The sequence below is a fragment of the Chroicocephalus ridibundus genome, chromosome 2 (assembly GCF_963924245.1).
Source record: "Chroicocephalus ridibundus chromosome 2, bChrRid1.1, whole genome shotgun sequence".
NCBI lineage: Eukaryota > Metazoa > Chordata > Aves > Charadriiformes > Laridae > Chroicocephalus > Chroicocephalus ridibundus.
The window spans coordinates 71,701,232-71,715,114 of NC_086285.1; the positions used below are offsets into that span (position 1 = coordinate 71,701,232).

The following is a 13,883-nucleotide window of genomic DNA, read 5'->3' on the forward strand; positions in this document are numbered from 1 at the left end:
AGTAACAACTGTAAACACGAACTGGACCCACTGTATTTAATACAGCTGGGAACAAGGATTTTTTTTACCCATTAGCAACGACTAGAAGGCACTAGGCACTGACACCATCTCAGTAAGAAGATGGATGTTAGTATATATTTTTCCCTGGGATTCACTTACAACTACTTGGAATGTAAGCACCATTTCATCAAGGAGACGTGATATTCATAGAAACTCAAGTAAAGTCAGATTAAGACATTTCAAATAATTAACACATTACAGACATCTTTCAAAAGGAAAAAGGAATGGCTGCAATTTACGGTTTGGAAGTGAGTGAAATTAAAGGCTCGTCAATTAAGCTAATTTATTATTTGTTATAGTTGATGGATAGCTAATCTCATGTTCAGCTAGATGTAGTACAGTATAAATTGAGAAGGAAAACAGTAGCATGACAGCCAGGCTCTAAAATTTCATCCACACGAGCTGTATTTATGCCAAACCACTACATGTAACTGTTTTTCTTCTGGCACCTGCAAGCTTCATAGGCTTAAAAAGACTTTTTTGCTTGGTTTTTAAAGACACTTAGCTCATATTTAGATCCAGAGTCACTTTCTGCAAAAACACTTGCTTGAGTGGGAGGAATTACATAGATTGCCCTCCTGTTCACATATCATGTGTCTCAGAATCTGGAGAAAAACAGTAGCAAAGCTATGTATTTAAGTTTTTCTCCCTTACTCCATGATAAAAATGCAGGGCAGCACAAGAAGCAGACACGCTAGCACACAGGTGCAATGGAGGCACAGACTGTTCTCAGTCAGTTCATGATACATTTCCTGCTGTCCTGTCACACGAATGGGTTTGGTCTAGGAGATTGCCACAGACGGGAAGAACAGGTCCACTTAGGATATGTCATGCCATAACAGCATGCCTGAGGAAACAGAGGTGTCAACACCAGGAAGCAACACGCTCAGGCCAACACGTTGCACCTTCCAAAAACGGCCACAACACAGCGTGGTTTGGGAGACTAGGGAGGGTGAGTAATGGTGTGGTTCTGATGTCACCTCCCTCATCACTTCCCTCCGTACCTGTGGATGGTGCCTCCACCTCAGCTCTCCAGCCGTAAACATCCTTGGCTGCTGCGCTGGGAGGATCACTTACCTAGGCAAGTGGCAGCGAGTGGCCTGGGACCCTTCTTTTTTTATGAAGAATCCCGTCTCTCTAAGCATTTCAGTCCCATCAGTTGCTACTCATCACCTCATTAAAGTGCTCAAGTCTTCTAGGAGCTCATAAAATTACAAACAACATATAAAACCACTCATGGAATACAGGAAGTCAACCCATGAGAGACTGAAATAAAAGACTGAAAACCAATTTAAAGTGCAGCCAAATTAGTATTAAGGACCAAGAAAGCAAGCACATCTTACATACTCTTGATTTTTCATTTCAAATTTTATTTATTATTGTTCCAGTTCATTAAAGATACAGACTACTACTTTAATGTCTCAGCACATCTTCTAGTTTACACTTCACAACTGCAAGTCAAATAGAAATTTTTAGGTATACTACGAAACTACAAAGAGTTTCAAATTTGCTGAAGATTCAACTTTTTGCCACAAAGCAAAATAAAAGGCAATGTAAAAAATACAGGCACTATGATATCTATTTTTTTCCCCTAACACATACTGAAAAGCCTAGGCTTCTCTGCAGTGAAACGTATAACAAGCACCAAGCTCACAATAACTATTTTCTCCTCAAGCTCTTTCCAGTCAAAGAGCTAAATTCACATTTTTGCTGGAGCCTAAAGTTTCTACTTGGATGCCTGAAGAGACTAAGTGCGAGAAATAAAAAAACGCAGAATCAAATAGAAGGAAAAAATAGCAATAAGAGATGGTACAGAACTGGAGACTGCTAAAACATAAGGGGAAAAAAACAACCAACCCAGAAGTTCATATAACAGATACGCAATTCTGATTTTTGTGTGAAGCTGTTCCGTTAGATCTTTTAGCCACTGTATTGAAGGTGTATGGAAAATCTTTCAATATAGAAGTTGATAATAATCAGAATTCAGCCTAATTATATCCTATCCCTCCCATTTCATAAAAAGGAATACAGAATCTCAAAAACTATATCACATCACAGGTACCTCATAAAGCTTACTAGTAGCTAAAGATAAATTTAAGTACTAAATAACCACTTCTCTTGTTAAAAAGAAAAAAAAAATTAAAAATCCACACTGTATTTGAAAAGACAAGTATAATAATTGAGCATATCTTTAAGTAATAAAAAAACCTATAATAGCCTCCCCACTACAGATATTTCATTAGCAACCTGCTATCTGGAAAGAGTGAAATTGCGTCTGACTCCCACTGTGCCTACATGTTCTATTAAAGACAGTATAAACTGGGGACCCGCTAGATCATGCTTCGAAATCCAAGCTGTTTTGGTGATAATGATCACCAAAAGTGATCAACTTGGTATCTTTATCACCTACACGCTATATATTTAAAGAAAGCAACTTCAACCATACGGTGGTAAAACCTAAGTTACCGTAATATCTGTAAGGAACCTAAGGTCCAAGCACTAACAGACATTCACACTCCTAAATAATGTTAACTGAGAATATATCCTAATGTTTCAAATGCATTGACTATGAAGAAAAGTAAAATTAACACACTGAAAAAAATGGTAGGCTATACAACAGGTGCAGCTTGTTTTGCTATCAAGTTTGTTTCTTAGAAAGTGGTACAACTAGAAAAAACTGCAACACCCGTAAGAATTTTAAGACTAAATGACCTTCTAAAGGGCCTTCACAACTGACTGACTGGCAAGGATGTAAAAAGTTTGAATAATGTTCTCCTATAGTTTTCTACACTGTCTTCGCTGACACTATACTATATGGTCAGCAATACAGCACACTAAAAAAGTAGCTAAATTTCATCTTTAATATAATTACTCTGCATTAAAATTTTTCAGGAATATGCTAATCCAAGATTTTTATTGTCTGCACAATCACAATAAGAAATGAGCTGTTAAATTTTTCTCTATTTAAATGTTTCAAAATATGCCATAGACAGTTTGAGTCTTTCATTTCAAATTGAAAACAAGTTTAATTTTATGGAATGTTTCCAAGGAAACAGTATTTTGAACATGATAAACCCAGGTTTCAGATGAATCCAGTTCTAGGGGGAGGGAAGGAAGCCAGGCAGTCATCTTGCACAGCACTTCAAATTGTTATTCCTGTAAAATTTTGCTTGTGATACCTATAATGTTCCTAGAAAGATTCCCATTTACTGACAGCCCTCACACTTTCTGAGGTTGCACAATTTCTGTCTCATGACACTTCTCCCTAAGGTCTAAAGCTTTTTTGGGGACCATACTGTCAGAAAAGAAAAATAGATAGAAAATGATATAATACAAGTCCAGGCAGCAGCAGGATTATCATCTATACACTACATTTATATGAATGAACCTCATAAGAAAAAAATAACTTAAAAGATTTTGCAAGAAGCAGGGACCAAGAAATTAAATACATTATCTTGACTTTCTTTTTAAATTAGAAATCTTAATTTCTAGAAAACATCAACAAAGAAATAAAACTCCCTTGTTCCAGTTCCGCATATTTCTGACCAGTTAAACACAAACTTCAAATAATCCTCTTACACACTTAGTTGCTGTTTATTTCTGTCAAATGTCTGGTGAGGTATACTCAGGTGAAAACTGATACAGTTTAAGAAAAGATATGCTTGCTGATTCATGACGCAATCTCTTCTTGCAGCTGCTGCAATTCAAATGAAGGCACTAATGCAAGAAAGCTACTGCAGACTTTATCGGATTCTACTCTATACACAAGTACTCGCTAATAACGATGCAAGACATGCTTATATGTAAATGGAGACTGAGTCTTGTATTGTATTGACTGAGTGTTGTATGAGACTTGCATGTTGTTGTGACAAATGCCTGTTATCATAACAAATAACTGCTGAGGACACATCAAAACTATAAAAATAGGTCTTCAGACTGCACGAAGTTTTTACATTAGATTAGTAGTGCACAAAACAAATACAAACAAAACAGCAACTGACAACGTTCTGTATTTTGTTTATTGGTTTATGTTTTTGTTGCGAACAAGAAAATGGGTATACTGCATGATAAAGGAAAAGCCAACTTACTGCAACAGAAACAATTTGCAGTAATAGTATGGTTTCTGTTTAGAGTTACACATACATGCTCTAGAAGACAACAAAGCATTTGTATTTCACAAATATCACTCAAACACACTAAACCAGCTTAAGCTAAACCATAGGCGTCATGAAAACTCAAGCTTAATTCTCATGGTATTTTTTGTTTTGGATAGTTTTTCCTTTTTTACTTCTTCACAATGCATACAAGAGAACTGCCAAAACAACAGATGACTTCTTGTATGGCCAATGTTAAAGAACAGCCATAATCCAGCCTTACTAACACTGCTTTACCAAAAAGCATATTCATTACTTGTAGTAACATTTTATTTTAGTGCAGAACATTTAGAACTTACACATGCAATACAAAGCATGCCCATGAAGATCTGCCTCAGTACAACCACACCACAGACTTAACAACCATGCTCGCAAGTGTAAGCTAAGTGCTATCTGCTAAAAGACTAACGCATTTCTAAACTTAGCTTTCATTTTATTCTTCTAGATGGCTTATGACTTCCAATTCTTGTTTTAATTCTTCTTTTAAAAAAAAGCACATCTGCTTACAGGATTTTGGATTTTAAGCATACATCTTCCTGAGCTGTTCTAAAAGCACTAAAGACTATCTAGATGTAAATGGCATCACTATCGCTTGCTCATTGCTAGTAATTGTATTTACGAATCAAAGAATAAGATAAAGAACGGACAGAACTTCAAGACACCAAGGATAAAGATGTCTTCCCCAAAAGTTCATTTTCCCTGTGAAAGAAACACATTAAAAGTATCTCCTGGTGAAAGATCTAAAAAACCAAAAAGCTGTATTTAAACTAAAATTAAGTGGGCATAAGCTGAGACCACGATCAAAAGTAGCACTCCCACCCTCCTGCGTGCTCATTTCTGGCCCAAATTCCCCTCTCTTTTGCTGCCATAGCTACTCATGAAGCGATACAAACAGCCCTAGTGGAGAATGAACCTGGCTGAAAACTAACTCACTCTTGAGGTGAACTTTTGGAGAATAAGCTACCTGAGCAGGTCTACCACAAAGCTGACACAAACAGTCATGAACTGGGACAAGGGAAGCAAACTCACTGAGTGTTCAGAGACCGCTTCTCCTCATGGCCAAACCACCACAAAGTCTTCAAACTATGGTTTAGAGTAAGAATTTAAAACATTCAAAAACCATTGCCCTGACTGGAAATGGAGAGATTCATTTCAAGAATCAATATGATTGATTTCTAAGACTGAAATTCATGTAGAAATGGGCGATCACTCAGTAAATCATACACACATAAGCTGTTTACAACATAAAATAATGGAACAGCATTTTGCTTCTGAAAGCCAGGTAGCTAGTGGATACCTTTGACAGCTGCTTGGAAAGTGGAACCAGAGTATGCTTACGCCCAGTATGAAATGCCACAGAGTGCAACCTAAGGTTACAGCAAAGCTCATAGACTCTCAACCAAGAGAGATGATAGATGACTCTTCACCATTAAAGGACACCCACAGCCAACAGCACAAAGCTATCAGATTTGTAGTTTACATAAATTATGACAGTATCATGCAAGTATCTTCAGTTGTGTAAAAGAGGAAAACGTTAACTGGGATCTGAAATAAAGTATTAACTGTGGGGCTGTTAAGGCAGATGCATTACCACTTTACACAAAGACAGAGGATCTAAATATGTAAAAGACTAGTGGAAATGAACTCAGTAAAATGCAGCATAAGAAAACTGAAATCAACATTTGAGAGAGACCAGAATGCCTCATTTGGATATACCTACCTAGCTTAGAGAACAGCCACCATGGTGATCATTTTTGGAAAGCGAGGGGACAGTACAGTGTTATAACAGATTTAGAGACTAAGGGCTTACATCTCCAAACGACAATAACAGGTCGACAGGACTTAGCACACCCTTGTTCTTTCACGTTCCTAGACTACCAATGTAGTTTCCTTTAGTTAAGCTCCTATTCTAGAAAAATAGATGAAACTAAAATTAGAGTTGTATGTAAAAGGCAACAAAAAGCCTATCTCATTCCCTTGAATAGTGTATTAAGAAATACAGAATAAAAGCTATGAACATTACTTCTGGTTCTCTGATAGATCATTTACAAATGCGGACTGCGTTAATAGCTTATAAAGGTTTAATTTAAAGGTACAACTATGTTTAACTTCCCCAATCATACCAGAATTTTTCACAGTACTTGCTGCAATACTCTGTTTTAACTGACATATATACGTATTTATTTATTTTTCAATTAACTAGGGATTCCCACAGATATGCAGTTATAATTTATTGCAGTTAATATCCTCCTTCCTAGCATGCTTTCTAATCACCACCTTGGTACTGTTCCCCATACTTACAGCCATTACTCATCTACTGTTATCATCTCCAATTGCTCACATCACTGTCCACAATGTTCCACATGAAGCCAAACAAAACAAAGCAAAACAGAGTATAAAAGGAGAATGTAAATAAACAGAGGTCTTCAGACTGCAAAAGGAGACATGAAATTAAGGAAGAAAACTGAAGAAATACAGAACAACAGAAAATATTTACAGAGCAACATGACAGCAGGTTAGCACTTTTAAGAAGAATTTAAAAATATTTAAGATAATTATTTCACGTGTCTGTACTGTAGCAGCACATAAAAGACCTTGGGACTCTTCATGCCAAACACTGTAAAAATACCAAACAGTTTTTGTTTGAATGATATTTCAACCTTATTACTTTTATTGACTGTAATTCTCACTTCCCTTTTTCTCATCTGTTGCTGCATGGCCCTATCAGCCCTCACTGAGACATCAAAAAGCAACTTCAGTCTTCGTCTGCTCTGCAGCACCAACCTCCATACCCATTTCTTACTTCCTAGTAAGGCTGCTTTCATGCTTTCTTCAATGTGTCCATAATGCCTAGAAGTTGATCATCATGAACATCTGCAAAATTAATGTATTATGCACCTTCAAATTCCTACTCAAGACTGTTACCCCCCAAATACATAAAGAATTTAATGACCTAGGTCACCAGTGTGACAAAACCAACACTTGTCTCACACACAGACAGCTATGATAAGCTATACTGGAAGCCATGCCACATCCATGCCCTACGCTAAGAAGAGCTACGCTCCTTCAGAAGAGCAGAATAATCTTCATGATTATCCAGCAACTTTGAGATATGCAAGATCGTATTCCAGGAGCAGTGCCACCAAGAGCTAAAGTAGCACAAAAAAATAAATCTCCTAGACTAGGTTTTTAGAAAAAGATTTTTGATGATTTGAGGCAAGCCATGCTAAGTGGAGCACACAAGCAAGAATGCTGTTAGACTTGCCCATATAACATAGTACATGGACTAAATACTTTAAGCTGAGTTTATTAAAAAAAAAAATATAAATAGTAAAGGTCATTACCAAAGGGAACCCCAAATAAAAACCATTAAATCATCCATTGACATTTATGAAAGCTGAAAGCAGTACTTGCAGATAAGACATCTGAGGTGCCTCAGGTAGTCTAGGATTTATTTTAAACAGTACTATAAAATATATCTGTAGTGCTTTCACAGCTAGACTCAGGCCTTGAGAATACATACGTTTGCAACAGTAAGGCGTTTTAACTAATTGACCCTATTAGTTACACGCTGGTCCTCTACAAATATGGTCTTCCTGAACTCCGTTCCCATCACTGGACACCAAGTAAAGAAGAGAAGAAAATGGGAAAAACATACATGGAGCAAGCCATATGAACCACAAAACGCAGTGAGAAAGAACTAATAAACCGTATCTGACACAAACTGGTTTCTATAGACCTACTTACAGATCTCTGCATTAAATTCCCCAGTTTACTTATTACAGAAGAATTTATTAGTGTGAATGCAGCCTAACACTGAACCGTAAGACACCACACCTAGTCAAAGACCTCTTGAAAACAGTCTAGACATACACACACGCCACATCCAGTGAGGCTCCGCATGTCAACTCCTGCCCCTTACCCACTATACTAGGTTTGGCTTTGGCTCTGCACACAGTGTTCCCCAGCATCGACACTATCTTATACAATGAAAAAAAATGAACATAGCTCATTATGTGGCTAATGTTTCATAAAGTGACACTAAAAAAAGGTCACAAGGCTGAAGTAAGAACAAGGCAGTATGTATTATCATTAACTGAAAGAAGTACCCGTCTGATTTTTTAAAGCAATCTCAGCAGGCAACTTCACAAGTCTTAGCTATGTACACCTCACAAATAACCATTTAAACTACAAAACCTTGGAACATTTTATTCAAAGGTGTTTTCTATTTTTGTAGGATTGCCCTGAGTGGCCTACTGAATTAGAAATTACTAAAAAGCAACACAGAGAGGCCTAAGGTAAAGTGTTACAGGAGCTATGTAAAATAGCATACACACATGGACACCTTTTGAAATCCATCATTTCAAAAAAGCTAACTTCCAAACTAAGCAGGCAGAAACACATTTCAAGAATAGACACGTGCACCACTAGCAAATCACAATAAGAACCTCTCCTTAACTGACAGCAGCAGGCCAATTTTTAAAAAAAATGTTTAAGGAATAAAAAAAAAAAAACCCACAAAAGGTGTTCCTAAAATGGACAGCAAAATATTAATTGAAACACTAACTTCTGTCATCTTGATTTAAAAATAATTAGATCTTCATGGTGTGACAAAAGCAACTACACACGTAAGTTTTTCACAGCAAAGAAGTCTCCCAGATATAACTTTTGGGAAGAGAACTGATAACAAACTCATAAATGCCCCTCCATGGGGCAGTATTGAGAGGCTACTCTTTCAAAATATCTCTATGCAATACTATAAGCAATAGAAAAAAGTCTGAATACCATTTTTGACTTACAGAAGCCTTACAGAACACTGGGAAAATGAAAGAAAGAAAATAGCAGCAAGACAGAAAGACAAAGGCACTGAATTTCATCCAAAGAGCGATGACGGCCTTCTCTCAAGATTTATTTTTACAACAGGACATAAGCATCTGCAACATCCTTGTACAGTACATTCAGTCCTGACTGGAACCTTGAAGTAGAACCACAGTATATCCTACAGCATACTGGAAAGAAGTATTGCTTATGTAGTCCTACATAAGCAACATAATTAATGTCTCAGGATTAAAGCACACCCTCTACCAAAAGCAGTGAAAGATGTAAAGGCATTAAAGCAGTCTAGCAAGGACTTCATTAGCACTTCAGGACTTTCCCAGGTGAGATTCTATCTACCTCAGTAAACTTAAAAGCACGGTATCACCTGTGCTTTGACAGATTCATAATTCAGATGGATTGCAGCTGCATTCACTCATCAGCTCTTGTTCCTTCCATAACGTGACAAATTCCCAGGAACCTATTCAGAACACTCCCCTTTATTCTAATTACTGTTCACCAACAAGTAGCCTTAAGAATAACTTTCCATTTTAAAATTGGCATGTCATCCATGAAAAGACTGCACAGAGGAGTTAAGCTGGTCTGCTGCACACCCTAAAAAATTCCTAAAAATTACATGAAATTCTGTAAAGCCATATAGTCAAAAAACAAAACCTTTAAATGTAAGGGCAGGGTCAAACTATGGTCATTCAAACCCCAACTCCTCTGTCAAGAGAGAGGATGCTGATACAATATTTATTGTGTACACTGATTTGTGGACAATGAATATCACAATCAACTCCCTTAAAACAACCAGATAGCAGAGTGCAACTTCCCATGAATAAGGAATTAAAATATATAAAAAGTGGTAAAATATGAAAATAAATTTTGATACCAAAGGCATCTGTTTACTGAAAGAAAGATGATGTGAGATACTATTCCAGGTAATAATTAATTAATAATGCATTCAATGCTTACCCATCTCTTCCCTTGCTGACAATTTTAACTTCGAAATAGTATATGCCACAGGCTGCAGGTATAGGATGTGTAGCTCGAACAGAAGCAGCATCTTTTGGAGTCTTTCCATGACCTGAAAAACAAGTGCGTTCAAAACACAACAAAAACGTATTTTAGATAATTGCAGAAGGTGACTCAAAGGTATATATACCAACTACTCAAAACAGAAGGCTTATGCAATGAGCAAACAAGATACAATATTCTAATCAGCCTCATTTTTATGCTAGAATATTTTCTTCCACCATTAAGTTTTCATTGTAGGCACCTGCACTGCAACTAAGCATGCTGTGAGTAGTTCTGGATATACTACTCTAAAAGGTTCTACAATTATTTGAAGGGAAACTAGAAAAAAGTTTCACCACAGTAACATAATTGACAAAAGCCAACCTGGGTTTGAAAGAACTGTTATGATTTCTCAAATGCAGACGGCTTACTCATTTTTGTAGACTGAAACACAATATAATGGAGTTTAATCTCTAATGTCCTTCAGAATAAACATCAGCCATTATATAGAACGTATGACTTGTAATTCACTTCCATCTTCTGAATGTTATTTCAGGATAGCACTAAGCATTACAGCCTGCAGCTGAGACAATGCAGCTCCTACTCCTTTTTCTTATAAGACTCACTATGTATCAGCTCTGCCACAAGAAGAATGTGCAACACCAGCTCGTCTGCTCCAGGGATTTTCAACCTAAACCGGAGAGCCACTTGTGCTCCACTAAGACTAACTCTTCTGAATGCGTCACCCTCTTCACAGCCCTTTGTTCCGAAGGCAGCTTGGAAGCAGGCTTTTGGCCAGATGACTTGTTTTAGCAGCAACCTGTTCAAGCAAGCTCAGTGCTCTCTCCCAGGCACACTAAAATCCTTCCATCATTGTGTGAAAGTCACACACGGGGTCATGGGACATAGTTTAAAAAAAAAAAAAGAGAGTGCGTGAGCACACAAGTTGGGAAGCATATTGGATCCTAGCAAGCGTTATTTCAATAGGATGGCAACCAGGAACAGACTGTCATTGCCATAACAATAATTCACGCAGATCCCATTCCCACTCTCCGTGTAGATCTGAGACATGATGGAAAGAGAGGACTGTTTTGAGTGTGCTGTAGAAATCACTTGGCTGCAGCACTCCAGCTGTCATCTCCAGTCCAGACAGGGAGGCCTACTGCACCAGCATAGCAATTGATCTGCATATGCCAAAAAAACCCTCCAAAACCAACCAAACAAACAAAAAAACACCACTCCTTCCAGTAGCATTAACACTGGAATTATTGCTCAGGCACAGATTAATCATGTCTCATGTGCAGCAAGTCGGGTCATACAGCAAGGAATAAACCGCAGGAAAAGGACAGCATAGCCATCCAGGAAGATCAAACACAGCTGACCTACGCTAGTGAACCTCTAACCACAGAGCCCTCTAGTGTAAGTGTTGATCAAACAGCAAGCGCTTATCTGCCTGCAGAGCTAGCACCAACCAGCTCTTACCAAATGGCACACGCTCAGACAAGGAGAACTCTACATTTCACCATGGCTGCATTTGCATCTGAAACTTTGCTATCACAGCACAAATTCTTCACTCATTGAGATTAGGTTTAACCTACAAAGTTTTTCAGATGTAACTAGTTCACCCCAGTGTGTTACTACCTTCAGGCAACTAACTAGCTGACTATCTTACTTTTCTGGGTGCAAATGCACTGCTCGCTTCAGTATGTCATTACTAAACATTTTATACTAGATCCTTTGATCACCTCACAGATTTTACAATATTAAGCTTCTTACCTAACTTCTACATGTTGTTTTCAGAAGTCTCAGATGAGGAAAAACAGTAATTTACTCCTCCATACACAAGACAGCATGCATGTTTTAATGTTCACCACTTTCAAGTTATTTCCTCAGGCTGCGTCAACCAAGGTAATAACCAAGTACATAACCTTAGAGATTCCATAGGTTTGCTTGGTTTTCAAGTGCTGGTAGCTCACTATTTAGCTACTATAAATTAGATGATCATTCCTAAATACGCAGAAATCCTTCAGCTAAAAGGCACCCAGAACTTTATGGGCAGAACATTAAACTCCTGAGAGATCTCTTAAATTCAGACAGCGCTGATTAAATGATGCATTAGTTGGGGGGAAAGAGAATGTCTTTTTAAATGTCCTTAGGTTTTTACTTTAAAGTAGACTGCAAAGAAGTTCCCTTGGTTACTCTGTGCACTTGATAATCTGTGTAGTTTCAGTCTGAGTCAGTCTCCTTATTTGGGCAAGTCTTCCACATAAAAAAACTAAAGTAGTAGGAACTAGCCAAATATTATTGAAAACGCACATCTATTATCCAGACAACTTTGTTTTGTGAAATTGCAATACAAGTGTTTGGAAACAATACTAATTTAAGGTATTTTTAGCACCTCTTCCTGAAACTAGTCCCCTTCTCCCAACCCCTCCCCAATTCAGCCAGCTATTTGCAAGGACATACCATGGACCAGATTGATTAGCTGATCAGGATTTAAGAAACCTACCAGATTTTTTTAAGCAGCAGATCAGTTCCCTGATCCAGTTCACAACCCAGCCACACACAGCTGTCACACTGCAAATAAGAGGTCGACACAGGGGCAGAAGTAACAGGATACCTTACCAGTATTGCCAAACACCTCATGTGGTGAAGCAACACACTTGGGGAAGTCAGTGCCTAAAACTACTTTCATCCCATCAAACAGAAGACACCCTAAATTTAGAACTGCTGTCCTTTTAATATAATCTCCTATGAATCCCATTTTACTACTTGAGTATGCTGCTTTTATTTGTAGTTACATACAGTTATTATTTCTAACAGCAAATTCAGCAGCAACAAGCAGTTAACTACTTTCAAATATTCCAAATACCTCTACATTGCCTCAACATGCTAGTTGAGACTTTCAGTACTACCAAGTTATGTTGGATTACGTGAGGAGTCAAGAGATAATAGTTATCAGCCAGCTTTAAAACAAGAAAGAGGCTCTTTACAAAGCAGATAGTTGAACTGCAAAATTTCTTACCAAAGGATATTAAGTAGATGCTGGGTAAGCTTCTAGAATAGAAATTAACTGATAAACTGTTTTCAGCTCAGGATAGCCTTCAGCTTAAAATGGCTGGAAAATGAGAGGGGAAAACACAGATACACCACATATGCCCAACATGTTTTTAATTTTTCCATAGGCACTCACTTATGGCCACTGTCACTGATGGGACACCGAGCCGAGTGGCCCATTAGTTTGACACTATGTAGTGCTCTAGCGTTCTTTGGTAACCTGAATTCCCACTTCCTTGCTTGTGAATAAAAAGGAACTTTGACACCCAACTCCGAACTTCTAAATCGGAGGTTCCAAACGCCTGAAGCAGATCATATGAATAGTGCCTTATGTTCCTTAAAACAGACTTCTTCCACAGTTGCAAACTATAGCTGAAATATTTAAAAGAATACTTTTAAAGTATGTATTATTTAACACTAAACATTAATCATTTTCAGCATCAAAAAGAGAATTCTGCAAACAGATGCACTGTGGCAGAGAAGGGAAAACAGGTTTACAAAGCTTGAACTATACACTGTAAACCAGATCACAGGTAAGTTCAATTACCAGAATTGGTTTTGATTGGGCTTTCATAAGAAGTGTTTTAACAACCATGAGTTGACCACACTCAAGGAGTAACGCTTTATTTTAAGCATTCATTGACACGATGATTTTTACTAAAAATAGTATTGTCAGTCCTTTAGCAAAATTAAATTGAAATTAATCTAAATTAAAATTCCATCTACTTGAAAAAAGTCAATTCAAATAAAACCATATTTGGAGAAGCCATTTCAGAT

At 37.5% G+C, this 13,883-nt stretch overlaps 1 protein-coding gene across 3 annotated transcripts in view; it reads right to left on the reverse strand.

The window, feature by feature from the left end:
- The window catches only part of RANBP9 (RAN binding protein 9), a 41,454-nt gene that overhangs the window by 21,981 nt on the left and 5,590 nt on the right, over positions 1 to 13,883 (reverse strand). For all 3 annotated transcript variants that reach the window (XM_063325838.1, XM_063325837.1, XM_063325839.1), the window contains exon 2: positions 10,008 to 10,119. In XM_063325838.1, the coding sequence (XP_063181908.1) occupies positions 10,008 to 10,119 (112 nt within the window). The remainder of the gene's footprint in view (positions 1 to 10,007; positions 10,120 to 13,883) is intronic.